We start from the raw sequence: 15856 nt of genomic DNA on the forward strand, positions 1-15856 counted from the left end.
CTTCTTTTGTTGCGGAGCATGGGCTCTAGGTGCGCGTGCTTCAGTAGTTGTGGCACGCGGGCTCAGTAGTTGTGGCTCGCGGCTCCAGAGCGCAGGCTCAGCAGTTGTGGCACATGGGCTTTGTTGCTCCACGGCATGTGGGATCTTCCTGGACCAGGGCTCGAACCCATGTCCCTTACATTAGCAGGTGGATTCTTAACCACCGTGCCACCAGGGAAGTCCCTATGTGTTCTTCTAAAAACTTTAGTTTTAGTTTTTTTTTTTTTTAAATATTTATTTACTTATTTATTTATTTTGGGCCGCGTTGGGTCTTCGTTGCTGTGCGCGGGCTTTCTCTAGTTGCGGTGAGCGGGGGCTACTCTTCGTTGCGGTGCGCGGGCTTCTCATTGCAGTGGCTTCTCTTGTTGTGGAGCATGGGCTCTAGGTGTGTGGGCTTCAATAGTTGTGGCACTCAGGCTCAGTAGTTGTGGCGCACGGGCTTGGTTGCTCCGCGGCATGTGGGATCTTCCCGGACCAGGGCTCGAACCTGTGTCCCCTGCATTGGCAGGCAGATTCTTAACCACTGCGCCACCAGGGAAGTCCCTAGTTTTAGTTCTTATACTTAGAATTTGATCCATTTTGAGTTAATTTTTGTATATGGTGTGAGGGAGGGATCCAACATCATTCTCTTGTATGTGGATATCCAGTTGTCCCAGTACCATTCTTTGGGTTTATTTTGCTATTCTGTTTCTAACTTTTTACAATAAGTGTTTAGCTCATGAAGTTCTCAGTCTTTCTTCTCTTCTAAAATAAGCATTTAAAGTTACACATTTTCCTTTAATTATTTTTTACTTTTTAATCTCAAAATAATTAGTAAAATTAACAATCCTAAAGAGGTTTATTCTGAGGCTTCAAGAACACCTTGGCACACCACTCTGTACCACCCTCTGCCAGGTATACAAACCCAAATTTAATAAGTGTAGGCTTATACTAGTCTTGAAAGACTATCTTATTATTAATTTAATAGGATTGACTCATTCATTCAACAGATATTTGTTGAGTGCCTACTGCATAGCATCATTATATTAAGTTCTGAGAACAGAGAAGTAAAATAGAGTCCTGCCATCCCAAAGCTTACTGACAATTGAAAGGAAAAAAAACTGAAATACTGCATGATAAATGTTAGGATAGGATATGTAATACACGTTGGAAATAGGAAACATAGGAGTAAGATTAATTTTGAGATTGTGAAAGGTTTTCTGGAGGAAATTGCTCCCTTCAAGGACCTGAAAGATGAATTGGTAGGAGCTTGCCAAGTACACAGCAGAAAAGAGTGTGCTGGGCCATTGGAGCAGCAAGTGGAAAGATCCAGAGGTATAAAAAAAACCCTTGACCTTTTAGAGGAAGGCAAGGAAGTGTACTGTTCCAGGAGAAGAGAGTGTCAGGGAAAGGTACAGGATAAACCTGGAGAGGTCTACAGAGACTAGACCGTAAAGGACAATTAAACCATATTGGGGAGCTTGGGCTTCATCCTGTAATAGTTGGGAGGCCACTGAAGAGTTTTAAGTAGGATTGGGACAATAGCAGATTTGCATTTTGAAAGTTTTGCTGTGGCTGCAGAAAATAGATGAAGGGAGAGAAGGTCAAGACCAGTGGCCAGGAGACCCTTACAGAGGTTGCAGCAGTCATCAAGTCCTCGATTAAGGAGTGTCCAAGGAAATGGAAAAGAGGGAACACTTAGGTCTTGGTGATTGATCAGATGTGAGAAAGGGGGTGGGGCACAGAGGCTGACTCTCTCGTTTCTGACCTGGGTGACTAGGTACTGTCAGATGTGACAGCAGGTTGGGGGGAAGACAGTGAGGTTTGTTTTTTTTTTTTAAGGTTTATTTTTTTAAAAAATTTTAACCATTAAAAAAAATTTAAGTATAGTTTATTTACAATGTGTTAGGTTTGGGTGTATAGCAAAGTGCTTCATTTATATGTATAAAAATATATCTATTTTTTTCAGATTCTTTTCCATTATAAGTTATTATAAGGTATTGAGTATAGTTCTCTATGCCATACAGTAGGTCCTTGTTGTTTCTCTATTTTATATGTAGTAGTGTATATATGTTAATACCACACTCCTGATTTATCTCCCCACCCGCACCCTGACAGTGTGTTCTGATCACAGTAGCTTGAGGTGCTTACAGGATACTTCTTCACCTCCTGGCCTTATCTGAACCCGGCTCTCTTCTAAGGACTCAGGTTCCTCAGCCCTCTTAAGGGAAGGCTGTCTTCTCTCACATTTCATGGATCTCTGGGCCAGTAGGCTTAGCATAGTCTCCTGGTTCCTCACTGCTGCTTCCTAGTCTTTCTTCTCCTTTACCTTCCCAAACCCGAGCTCTTTGAGGTTAATGCCATCTCCACTGTACCACTTATTACTCTTTTTTTTTTTGGCCGTGTCGCTCCACCTGTGGGATTTTAGTTCCCTGACCAGTGATCGAACCCTTGCCCCCTGCAGTGGAAGCACGGAGTCTTAACCACTGGACCGCCGGGGAAGTCCCACTTATTACTCTCTTTATTGCTATTATCTGTGGACCCATTCACCAATAACTTTGTCTCCTGGTTCACAGCCTTTCCCTTCATTCTACTCCACTTCTTGTCCTTGGGGACTTAATTACCCACGTGGAAGACCTTTCCAGTACTCCTGCCTGTCACCTCCTTGACTTCCTCTCCTCCCCTCCCCACCAGCCAGCCTCTCCTATGTTCACAGGAGACCAACTCACCACCCATCACCATACCTCAACTGAATTCTAGATTTCAAACCACCCACCCTGACCACCATTTCCTATCCTTCCAGCCAATTTGCTTTAGTGTCTACACCACACAACTCTTCAAACTCATCAAGACCCCATTATTTGTATCACTTTTTCACTATCAGCTCCCTCCCATTTTCACTTCCTTCTCTACTCAGCTTAGAGAAGAGTCCATTACTACAGGCACTCTCTTCATACAACTTCAACAAACTTGCCTGTCTGTCTCCATCTCAATCTCCAGTTACTTGACTGGTTAGCCCCCAACCCTAAGTGTACCCCAGCTATCAGAGTTTTTCGTGCCTACACCTGAGCAACTGAAAATTGCCAGAAAAAAAAAATTACCGGGCTGGACCTACTGGTTCCTTTTTCAGTTCATGACCACAAACCTCAAATAAGCACACGACACTGAGATCTCTATTTTTCCATCTTGCATTTAGCCTTCAACCCACTTTGCTCTGCCTGCTGTCAACATTGCTCCATCAAAATCCTTCTATCAAGGTCAAAAACAGCTTCTCAGTTTCAAAATTCAGCGCATGGTGGGGGAGAGGGAGTGTGAAAGGAATCAAAATGTACAAACTTCCAGTTATAAAACAAGTCACAGGGATGTAATGTGTATCATGGCGACTAAAGTTAATAATACTGTATTGAATAGTTGAAAGTTGCTAAGAGAGTACATCTTAAAAGTCTCGTGAGAAAAAATTTTTTTGTTAATTATGTATGGTGATGGATGGTAACTAGACTTATTGTGGTGATCTCAGTGTATACAAACATGGAATCATTATGCTGTACACCTGAAACTAATATGTCAATTATACCTCAATAAAAAAAATTCCAAAGGTAGAATAGATTATATAAAGATTTCTCTGAATAAAATAGTGTTAATACTGAGACCACCTGCAGGTTAATGCTGGAAATTTCTTCATCGAACATTTTCCTAAAAGATTTGGAAGACAAAGTGCACAAACATCCAGGTGTGAAATGTTACTAAATTCTTTCAGGTAGTGAAATGTGAAACAGGTAGTATGGTCATGCCTGGGTGAGTTGTTAAGTAACTTAATATATTAAGGAGACAGAATGCAGCCTCTTACACCTGCTGTTACGGGAGGCTGTACAGTACAGTGGGTAATAGCTCAGGTTTTGGCAACAGACAGTTGGGGTTTCAATCCCAATTCCACCATTTACTATGTTTTAAGAGGATTTGACATCTGAGCAGGCCACTGAATCTAAGCCTCAGTTTCCTCATCTGTAGAATGGAAATAATAGGTTTAATGTATGTAATCTGTGAGGTAATGCATCAAAGTGGTTATTCAGTTACTTTGTACATAGTGAATGTCCCATAAATGCCAGTTGTCTTAATTAAAAAAAAAATTCAGTGCATCCTTCTCAGTCTTCATCTTTCTCTACCTCTCAATACCCTGTTGCAGTTGACCATTCCTACCTCCTGGGAACATTTGCTCCTGTCTTGGCTTTTGTAACACCCCACACTGGTTTTTCTCCTTTGTGTTCATCCCTGGTTGGGAAACTAAGATCCTGCAAGCCACGTGGTACAGTCAAAAAAAAAAAAAAATTTCAGTTCACTCTCTCCCTAGGAAACCTGATCTCTCCAAATTTGTATCTATAGATCTATAATCTATAGCCTTGGCCTCTCCTCTGAGCTCCAGTCTTATGTATGCATATGCTAATTTGACATCTCTGCTTGGATGTCTAATAAAGAGCTAAAATATAACTCATCCAAAATAGATCTCTTTATATCACCCACTTGAACCTGTTGTTCCCGTCTTCCTTTTTGAAATAAAGCCAGTTCTTCCAGGGGTCATAAACCTAGGAGTCGTCTTTCCCCTTCACCCACATTCAATCCGTCAGCATGCCCTTCCTATTTTACTTCCAAAATTTATCTCAAATCCATTCCCAATCTCCCCTCCCCACACCTACTTTACCATCCTTGCCCCCATTCTGGTTCAAGTTACCACCATCTTTTGCCTCATCTTCTGCAATAACCTTCTTACTGATCTTCCAGTAAAGTCTTCTCTTTTGTATAAGTGCCAAAGGGAGTTTTAAACAATGTAAATCACCTGTCTCAAGGCTTCCACTGTAACTAAACTAAAATCCAGACTCTTTCCTGTGGTCAACAAGGCCTCCTTTGTAAGATGACCCCTGTCTGCCTCTCCAGCCTGCTCTTAGCACCCTTTTCATCAGGTTCCAGTAGGGCCGCCACACCCATGCTGACCACCTTTCTAGTCTTTGGACAAGCCGAGCTCTTTCTCCTTTTTTCAAAAAATAAATTTATTATTTATTTATTCATTTATTTATTTCTAAATTGATATTCAGGGTTTACTTTTTTTCAGGGTTTACATTCTTTCTTTTTTAAGCTTTTTTTTGATTTATTTATTTTATTTTATTTATTTTTGTCTGTGTTGGGTCTTCGTTTCTGTGCGTGGGCTTTCTCTAGTTGCTGCGAGCAGGGGCTACTCTTCGTTGCGGTGCGCGGGCTTCTCATTGCGGTGGCTTCTTTTGTTGCGGAACATGGGCTCCAGGCGTGCGGGCTTTGGTAGTTGTGGCTCGCGGGCTCAGTAGTTGTGGCTCGCAGGCTCTAGAGCTCAGGCTCAGTAGTTGTGGCGCACGGGCTTGGTTGCTCCGCGGCATGTGGGATCTTCCCGGACCAGGGCTCGAACCCGTGTCCCCTGCATTTGTAGGCAGATTCTTTACCACTGCGCCACCAAGGAAGTCCCAAGCTGAGGTCTTTCTTACCATAGGGTCTTAGAAGTAGCTTTTCCTCAGCCTGGAATGCTCTTCCCCAGAATCCTCAAATGGCATCTCCTACTTGTAATTCAGAACTCAGCTCAAATATAATCTCTTGAGAGAGGACTTCCCTGACTACCTTATCTAAACTTTACTCTTTTCCTTACCTTTTTTATTTCTATCATATCATTTGTTATAATGATGACTTGTTTAATATTTGTTTACCTTTTTAACTGATTGTCCTCTCTCACTGGATGTCTGTGCTATGTGGGCAGGAACTTGGTCTGTCTAGTTTACTCCCGGACCCTAGGTCTTAGAATCACCTCTAGCTCACAGGAGGTGTTCAATGAACATTTGTTAGGCCAATGAACACAGAGTTAGACAGTTAGATGCGCTGACACAAACTGGTGAACGATCTGGGCTGGAGATAAATATTTGGGGATTATTTTAAAAATAAATCTTAGGGCTTCCCTGGTGGCGCAGTGGTTAAGAATCTGCCTGCCAATGCAGGGGACACGGGTTTGAACCCTGGTCTGGGAAGTTCCCACATGCCACGGAGCAACGAAGCCCATGCGCCACAACTACTGAGCCTGTGCTCTAGAGCCCACGAGCCACAACTACTGAAGCCCACATGCCTAGAGCCCGTGCTCCGCAACAAGAGAAGCCACCGCAATGAGAAGCCTGCGCACCGTAACGAAGAGTAGCCCCTGCTCGCCACAACTAGAGAAAGCCCGCGCAGCAACGAAAACCCAACGCAGCCAAAAATAAATAAATAAAATAAATAAATAAATTTAAAAAAATCTTAATAAGCAAGGAATAGAAGGGAACTTCATTAACCTGTTAAAATGATCTACAAAAAAATCTACAGCATGAAAAAAATAATGAAACATCAAAATAACCCTTTAAGAATGGAAAAAGACAAGGGTGCCCACTACTACTTCTACACAACTCTGCTGGAGGTCCTAGCCAGCACAGTGAGGCAAAAAGAGAAACAATGTATCAAAAGAAAGAAATAGAAACACCATTATTTGGACTTACATTATTTACATAGAAAATAAAAATAATCTATAAATTGTTAATTTAGAGTTTAGTGAGGTTGCAGGATCAACATACAAAAATCAACTGCTTTTTAAAATAATTTTTTATATACCAGAAAAATGCAGACTATCTCATTATTCTAAGCTTATTTGCATACGTAAATGAAAACAACCATTCTGTCACTACAAAACTCACTGTGAACCCAGTGAATTAAAAAAAGAAAACATCCTAGAGACAACCAAAGCATATTATCATGATACTTTAAAATACAAAAAAAGGACTTTCCTGGTAGCACAGTGGTTAAGAATCCACCTGCCAATGCAGGGCACACGGGTTCAAGCCCTAGTCCGGGAAGATTCCACATGCAGTGGAGCAACTAAGCCCGTGAGCTGCAACTACTGAAGCCCATGCTCCACAACAAGAAAACCCACTGCAATGAGAAGCTCACACACCGCAAGGAAGAGTAGCCCCCGCTTGCTGCAACTAGAGGAAGCCTGTGTGCAGCAACAAAGACCCAACACAGCCAAAAAAAAGAAAAAAAAATCCTAAGACTATCCAGAGAAGAAAAAAAAGTAGGTCACTGAGGTCACTGACAATGGAATAAGAATCAACAGCAACACTGGATGCTAAAAGACAATGGACCAATGCTTTCACATTTTTGAAGAAAAAATATTTGATCTTAAACATAAAATTCTATACCCAGCTAAACTGGCACTTGATTATAGATGTTTAAAATAATGGCATTTTCAGCTGTTATTATAAGGACTTGGAAAATTTGCCTCATGTATACTCATCAGAAGTTATCTGATAATATGCTCCAGCAAAAGAAGGGAGTAACAGAAAATAATTAGACTTGATCTAGGATGCAGTAGACTCATCCCAGGAGAGCAGCCAAGGGGAGTCCTAAGAAGACTTCTATGTAGGAAGTGTAGCCCAAAGCAACCAGTCCAGGTTAGAGGGTAACATAGAGACTTCTAGGAGGGAGAGTTTCAAGAAAAAGGGCTTGATAGGATAAGTGATGAAATAGCACTGGGGTGGGATAGGGAAGGGAAGGATATTAATTATACTCAAGATACTGCAAGAAAAAAAAGTATAATTAGAAACGCTAGGCTTCCAAAAAAAAAATCTGTGTAAGGAATGAATATAATCCATTATAGTATTTGATTCTCCTATTCAACATTTACAAAGACACAATAGTGTAAAAACCATTTATTGCTATAACTAAATATGATAATTTAATGATTTAGAATAAAAGATGGAAAGTAGCATGACAGTTAAATCCTTACCAGTTACAATAAGAATAAATATATAAGGTCTAAAATGGATAAATCAAGAAAAAGCATTATATCATTTAGAATAAATGGAGGTAACTACGAGAAGAAACTGCTAAAAGAGTTAAAAGGGATTGCCTTTGGTAAGCAGGATTTAGGAATGGGGAAGGGCACATGTGAGAAATACGTTTGTTTTTCACTATAATCCTTAATACACTGATTATGAACTATGTGTATTTACTACTTTGATAAAACTAAAAATTTACTTAAATAGAAAGATTTTTGGTCCAGAAAGGAGGAAGAGTGTCAGAAACGGATTTTTTTCTGGTAAAGCTAAGGAAGCTTTAGAGCCCCCGGGGAAGGCTGGAATTTGTTTTAGGTGAGAGAGGAAACCATGTTGCAATCAAGCAGAATTTCTGATAACCTGCCTCAAGAGATCTCAGATAAAGGGAACAATTTTCCAAGCATACAGTTATTTGTGGTTTACTTTCTCATTCTAAATAGACAATCATATTCAAATGCAATTAAAAATTTTTTTCCCCTAAAGAGAGTCCTTCAAACGGGGTAAATTTTAGGCTTCACAAAACCTGGGTTAGCTCCAGGGAGTTGTTTCCCAAAGGAGTCCAGATTCACTTTTTTTTAAAATGGTATATTTATGTTTTTATGCAGATTCACTCTTTTTTTTTTTTTTTTTTTTGCTGCACTTGGGCTTTCTCTAGTTGCGGCGAGGGGGGGCTACTCTTTGTTGTGGTGCGTGGTCTTCTCATTGTGGTGGCTTCTCTTGTTGCAGAGCACCAGCTCTAGGGGTGCGGGCTTCAGTAGTTGTGGCACGCAGGCTCAGTAGCTGTGGCTCCTGGGCTCTAGAGCGCAGGCTCAGTCGTTGTGGCGCACGGGCTTAGTTGCTCCGCGGCATGTGGGATCTTCCTGGACCAGGGCTCGAACCGTGTCGCCTGCATTGGCAGGCAGATTCTTAACCACTGCGCCACCAGGGAAGCCCTGCAGAGTCACTCTTAATGTTCATTTGTTCCTTTTAATTCTTGTTTTAGGGGGAGAGTGAGGACAATTTTTTCAGTAATTTTTGGAATCAAGAAAATGTATTAGAACCTGGTCCTCCTCTGGCTACCTTACCTGGAGCTCACAGAGACTGTAAGACCTTTGAGGATAGGAACAGAGCTGTATTCTCTGTGTCTTCTACAGTTCAGGTACAAAGTTAATGCAGGTTCAGTAAATATTTTTGAAGGAACAGATACATTTGAGTGCCATTAGGTATCATTTTTCCTTCTTCGTCTCTTTATTAAGACTCTGTTATGCAAGGCAGAAAGCTGTGGGAATGAGGATGAGAATAGGTAGAGCGGGGTAAGGTTACTTTTTCCAAGCCCTAGATCCCACACTTAGACTTCACATAGTAGATGCCTTTCTGGATATTTTGTACCGTGTATATCAGATTTTGCTAATCTCAACTCACTTTACACATAGAGATTATTAACGATGTTTAAACATTTTGTGCTATGAGATGCAGAACATTTTACTTATTTCAAGAATCTTTTTGTGCAACTTTCTGTAAAGTGAATTACCAGCATATATGAAGTCTATTTTGGGGGTGTGCTTAAAATGGGGCACACCAGTACTAAGTTCGGCTTTAACAATGACTAATTCGCACACCATGTGTGGAGTGTTACATAGCTGTTGGGCGCTCGCCAACAACTAGGCATCTACCACTTCTTTTAGCCCCTTCACTCTCAGACCACGTGCTTCGACCCGGAGGTGCTGTCTTGACCCCCCGCGACCTCTTTGTCATGGCGTCCGGGGGGGCGTCTCCCGCCGAGGCCCCGGCACCCGGCCAGGCGGCGACCTTCCCAAGATGGCGGCGTCAGGGGCCACTGCGCGGAGGGGGCGGGGTTCCGCCTCCGGAGGCGGGGCAGGGAGCCAGAGGGGTCGGCCTAGCGGGAGGGCAGCTTCCGAAGTAGGCAGCCCCAGCGCGCCTGCGTGGAGCGACCCTGCGCGCAGTGAGGCAGTGGCGGGGGAAGGCACCGGTGGGGCCGACTGGCGGGTTGAAGGAGGGAAGCGGGCGAGCGAAGTCCCAGTGCGCGCCGCGGCGGCACGGGTACCCTCCCCTTCCGGGCGTGAGGCGCTGTGAGGAAAGCTGAAGCGAGCGGACTCGCACCGGCAGCGAGACGCCGCTACCGCCGCCCCAGCCCAGCCTCCCTCGGCTTCGGCGCTCCCGTCGTGGGGGCCCGGGTTCTTCAGCACACCCAGCTCCAGCAGCCCCAGAGCCTGTCCCCAGTCCTTCGGAAGCCCCGGCGCCAGCCCGGGCCCTTGGCGGGGAGGATGACGGAGCTGCAGTCGGCACTGCTACTGCGAAGACAGCTGGCAGGTGAGCGGGCGGGCGGAGGGGCGCCGGCCCGGGCCGCGATCGCGGCGAGCAGCTGCCCGCTCCTCCTCTCCTCCTCCTGGGCGCTCCCGGGCGGGCGGCCGGACGGGCGAGGGGAAGCGGCAGCCCCCGGCGAGGCCGGGCGCGGGCCTGCGAGGTTGGGGAGCCAGGGCGCCAGTCCCGGCCGGGCCCATCACTTCTTTCCCTGCTTTCTTAGGGCATTAGGGGCGGGGACGCGCCCCAGCCTCGGCCCCAGGATCGGGCCTGCCGCCCCGGGGGAAGGAGGGGAGGTTGCCCCCTCCCCCACTGTTCGGTGGGACGTTGCGGGGGAGGGGCTGTAGGTCCCCAGCCCCGGCGGACCCTCCCTGGAGGGGCGGGTCCGGGCTCAGGTGCCGCAGAGGCCGCCGGACCCCCGAGGCAGGAAGAGCGTCTGGGCCGGGCCGGCTGCGCGTCCCAGGCTCGGGTGTCCGAGCCGCGGGCGGACAGCCGGGGGCCGGGTGGGCGAGAGGAACTGGCCCCCGGGCGGATAGGTGAGGCGCGCCAAACTTCTGCCCAGGCAGCGCCGGGTCCGCGGAGTTGTGGCGGACAACAAAAGCCCCGGCCTCCGCGGCCTCGTCGCGGGCCCGCGGGGTCTGAGAACCCTGCGGGGCGCGGGACGCCGCCTCGCCTGCCTCTGCCTGGCACGGGCTCCGGCTGCGCCGCCCGGCTGGGGGAGGGTAGAGAGCCGAGCGCCGAGAGCCGCTCGCTGGCCGGCTCGGGGCTTTGTGCTCCGAGCGACTCCGGCTCCTGAGCAGGCCTGCGGGTCCCCGGGGCTGAGGCCCGCGGGCTCTGGCTTGGGGCGGTGGCCGGTCTGCCTCCCCAGAGGTGCCTGCGTCCCCCCTCCCCCATTGTCCCGGCCTCCGGCCGTTTGCGGCTTCCAGGTTGACTTTTTAGGGGGTTGGCTCCGACTCTGCTAGGACTGTGTGAGCGGAGCATGCGCACTGGGGACAGGGACGTACGTGTGCGGAGTGGAAGGGGGGAGGCGGGTTGGTGGCTTCACAATGCCGCCCCACGTGCTGCCAGATTTAAAGAGAAATGAACCAGCAGTTACCACTGCTGCCCAACGCCCAGCCTGTGTCCTTCTCAGTTCTGACGATCTTCACCTCTCCACTCCACAGCCAGCGGCCCTGAGCCCTCGGCAGAACCCAGAGGCTGGAATGAAGACATCTATTTTTGAAATAGGTTTACTAAGACTTAGGTTGAGGTGTTAGTTAAATCACCTTTATGGCTTCTTAAGGAAAAGGTTGTCAGGGGCTGTTACAGGTTGTATAATTAGGTTTATTATTAGAGCATGAGCAAGCAGGTTTGGACAAGTACTGAAGTTCTAAATGCTCAGGGGGAGTGACGGAGTGAATGGAGAATTTCTGGTGATACCTGTGTCCATCGCAAATGTATTGGGCAAGCAGTGAAAGAATAACTTTATTGAATCTTATATTTGCAAACACACGTTACTCTTCTGTGTATTTTTCTGGTTTGTTTTGTTTTGGAGGAAGGAATTAAGATGTTCTTTTTTCTCCCTAAGAATACTTTAATCAGAATAAGTTTTAATTATGTGGTGAACTGTTAAACAGTATTAAAATACTAAATCAGTATTAAAACAGTACTCAACTCTTTCATAATGTGAAAGATACATATTTTAAAGGTGTAAAAGAAGTTAAGCAGTTACTAAGAAGGTAAAGTATGACTAATAACAGTGTTATCAGTAGCAGTATTTCAAAATTCTTTCCAACCTATTTGTGAACGGGCTGTAAATTTTGATAGCCACTTGGTTCAGTTTTGCACTCTTTTACAAGATTAATCCCAAATATTGATAAGACATTTCCCAAAGCTCTTTCTTAATGGTTGACTTTTTGATAAGGCACACCAAGATATGCTTTAAGTTTGGAGGACAGAATGATTTAGTTTGTAATTTTTCATGCCTCCTTATAAAGTTACTTAGCTGCTGATTAATTTTCTTGTCTTCTTGATCAGAAACAATGGACTGTTCTTAATATTTTCTTAAATTTTTGAAGGTTATTGATTAACATGCTCAAAATGTATAAAACAGGCCAAGGCCAGTGTATTAAGGAAAATGTGAAAATACCAAGTTTATTGGGAAGACTTGATAAAACTGCATACTGAAATAAAGGCCCTGTTGTATTTTAGTCGTTAGTAGTACATTGAGCTTTTTGGTTTTTCAAATATCATTTGAAAACAGGAAAGAATGGTGAACTGTAATCTCTTGAAATAATTTAGAGTGAACTTTTGGAAGGCGTAATAATAAATGCTTTGAAAATCTTGAAACGTATTGAACTGAGTAGACTCACAAACCTAAGCCATTCTGGCTGCTAGAATTTCAGAAACTTAACAACAACAGTGGTTAACAATAGTACATTTATTGAGCCCCTAGTCTGCCAGTCCTGAAGGATTTTACTTCATTACTTGAGGGGAGAATTTATTGTGTGTGTGTTGTGTTTTGTTGGTAACTGTAATGAAGAACCTGGTTACTTTCTGAGTGAAGCAGAATGGTTCCTTGGGTTGCAGAGTTTCTCAGCCTCAGCACCACTGATATTTGGGCTGATTATTGTTGTGAAGGCCTATACTATGCATAATAGAATGTTGAGCAGCATTCTTGGCCCCTACCCACCAGATGCCAGTAGTACACCTCCTCAGTTGTGACAACCAAAAATGTCTCTGTTGCCAGATGTCCCCTGAGGGTCATAGTCATCCGAGGTTGAAAACTCTCTGGTTTAAGGTGTTTTAGTTAAAACCATAATGGCCATTGTGAAGCAAGTAAGAACACCTAACAGATTCATGAAATCAGACAGATAGGTTGTGTATTTCTTTGTGGGTATTATTAGACCATGACTTACTCCTTTGCGAATTCAGCAGTCACAGTTCAGTTTTTGCAGTGCATAATGCTAAACATTAAGAAATCCCACAGCACAAGAGATAATTTAATTTTTTTTTTTTGAAAAGGTATTGTAAACAGTGGTTAAAAATACAAAGAGTATAAAAAAGGTTTAGTCTTTCCATCCTGACCCAGGCTGCTTTTCTTGGGAGCAGCCATCGTCGATAATTTCTTGTGTGTCTTCTTATACTGTATATGTTTATATAGCTATATATGTTTATATATATGTTTATATGGGCTAACGATTACTGAGGACTAGCATAGCATCTACCAAGCATTTCGCTGAGAGCTTTATGTATATTATCTCATTTAATCCTCCTAATAAGGAAATTGAGGCTAAGAGAGTATCAATAACTTGCCCAATGTCACACAGGTAGTAAGTGGTGCTGCTAGATTCATATTCAGGACCTTCTTATTAGAGACGTCGTTGTTTTTAATTGGCTATATTGTCTTCCAGGGAGCAACAATTTAACACAATTGTGAAATATGGTTTTATAAATTTAAATATTTGAGCTTAATTTATCCAGTAACTACCAAAATGATTGGGGAAATGTTCTCATCTTAATAAAATTTTATGTACGAAATAATGCACATTAAAATCTAAGTGATATTCTTAAGGTAATCATAAAAAGATGTTTTAGCCATTGTCACTTTACGACCAACATTCTGCAGAATGTCATAGATTGAAAGTAGCGCTAAGCTTTTTTGTGTTAGCAGTTAACTCTGAGAAAATAAATTGGACTAATTGGACTTATTCCCTACTCTAACCATACTAACTTTTACTTTATGACAAGCATTTATAAAGAATAAGAGGATTTTTTTTTTTTAAGATCACTTGAGTTTTTTTAACATTGACAACACAGTAGTTGCTTTCTCATAGGTACCTGTCATCCCAGAACTAGCAAGAAGAATCTCTTAAGCAGTAACAATAAAATAATTGAACTCCTTTTACTGTAGAAATTTTGATTGCATATTTTAAAGTAATCTGCAACATTCCCAAATCTTTGTCTCCTTGTCTACCCATGTAAGTAGGTTGTGATGAGTTAGTTATGTGTGTTTCTCAGATTTATGTGCAATAAAATCACTTGGGAGTATGTTAAAAATACAGATTCCTGGCCTCATCTTCACAGAGTATTAGTCTACATGTCCAGATGGGGCCAAAGAAAGCCCAATTTTTAATTTTTCTCATTGGCCTTTCTAGAATGTGTTGGCATTCTGACATAAAATTTCATTAATAATCTTAAAGTAGCAGAAATATAGTAATGGATTATTGACAGGGATACCCTAGTGGTAGAAGATTCTAGGTGATGAGCAGAATGTTAATATTCGTATATTAATAGTTGTTTACCCACGTATTTAGAAATAGAAGAAAAGTCTAAAAGTAAGTTTATATTTCATCAAACTACTAATTGTTTAATAGAGTTTGGGAATTTTTATATCCAGAAATCATTACACTGTTATAGAAATAATGCAGCTACTATATGCTGTCAGAAAAAAAGTATAAATGAAACAGACATTGTGGTTGAGGGAGGGGTGTTGGATGATTTGTAATCCCTGTAGTGGAGGGAGCATCAAGAAATTATGCATCTGATGTTATGTTACAGAATCTTATTTCAAAATATGTACATATATTGAATCGTGTATGCCTTAAACACACGCAATGTCATAGGTCAATTTTATCTCGGTAAAGCTGGGAAAAAAGTAATTTTTTAGTGAGTAAGTGAATTTTCTTAACATTAGGAAGTAAATGTTTTAAGTTATAATTTGTGTTACTCTGAATATTTTTGATATATAATGAAATTTAGTTGTTTATAAGTAATGGTAGTTTAATTTTGTATAAACTCAGAATGAAACGTACTCGTCTTTTGTAATGGATGACCTCACTTTCTCAAGTACTGCTTAATATATTAAAATGCTGAAGTAAACTCTAATTTGTACGTATTAGTATATTAGTATAATCTGTACTTACTGTAAAGTAGTGCCAAAGTATATGGTTTTATTATATAGTTTATATGAGTTAATACACATTATATTTGGTGATATGGGTGCATATAAATTATATATAAAGGATCTTTGTGGTTATGGAACTGTTTCTATCTTATAGTGGTTACACAAATCTGCAAATGTGATAAAATTGCATAGAGCTATACACACACACAAATAAGAGTGATACAATAAGAATAAAGTGTGTGGATTGTACCAATGTCAATTTCTTGGGTTCGCTATTATACGATAGTGATGCAGGATGTTAGCATTGAGAGAAACTGGGTAAAGGGTATAGGAGATCTTTCTGTTCTGTTTTTTCCATTGCCCTATAAATCTGTGTATTAAAATAAAAAACTTTAAAAAGTCACTTGTAACCAGAGCATTTTTATCAGTCTTTTTTCATGTAGAGAACTCCTTTTTAAACTTACTATTCATAGTTATAAACATAGCAACATAATTGCCATAACAACACTTTCAAGGAATAGGAAGTTGGAATTGAGAAATCTGTAGTTTGAGGTAGAAATTCCATCTTAATTTTAAATAATCCTCCTTTAAACTTCTTGTGTTGTCGTTTGGAAAATGGAAGAGAGGATCAGTATAAAAGCTCATTTATTGAGCTCTTCAGTTGCATTGAGAAATGCTGGGGGAATGCAAAGATAATTGATATGGTATTCCTGCCTTGAGGTGCTACATTTTGTAGGCGTTGATGGACATGTAAACAAAGTTATAATGCAACATAAGTACA

The 15856-nt window shown here is 42.5% G+C and overlaps 1 protein-coding gene across 1 annotated transcript in view; it reads left to right on the plus strand.

Annotated features, from left to right (window-relative positions):
• The first annotated feature begins 9686 nt into the window (after window positions 1–9686).
• UBE2G1 (ubiquitin conjugating enzyme E2 G1) overlaps window positions 9687–15856 on the plus strand; it is a 95761-nt gene continuing 89591 nt past the window's right edge. Inside the window, exons 1-2 of the mRNA XM_061176867.1 lie at window positions 9687–9858; window positions 9954–10199. Of these exons, the coding sequence (XP_061032850.1) occupies window positions 9687–9858; window positions 9954–10199 (418 nt within the window). The remainder of the gene's footprint in view (window positions 9859–9953; window positions 10200–15856) is intronic.

This window comes from Eubalaena glacialis, chromosome 19 (assembly GCF_028564815.1).
Source record: "Eubalaena glacialis isolate mEubGla1 chromosome 19, mEubGla1.1.hap2.+ XY, whole genome shotgun sequence".
Lineage (NCBI taxonomy): Eukaryota > Metazoa > Chordata > Mammalia > Artiodactyla > Balaenidae > Eubalaena > Eubalaena glacialis.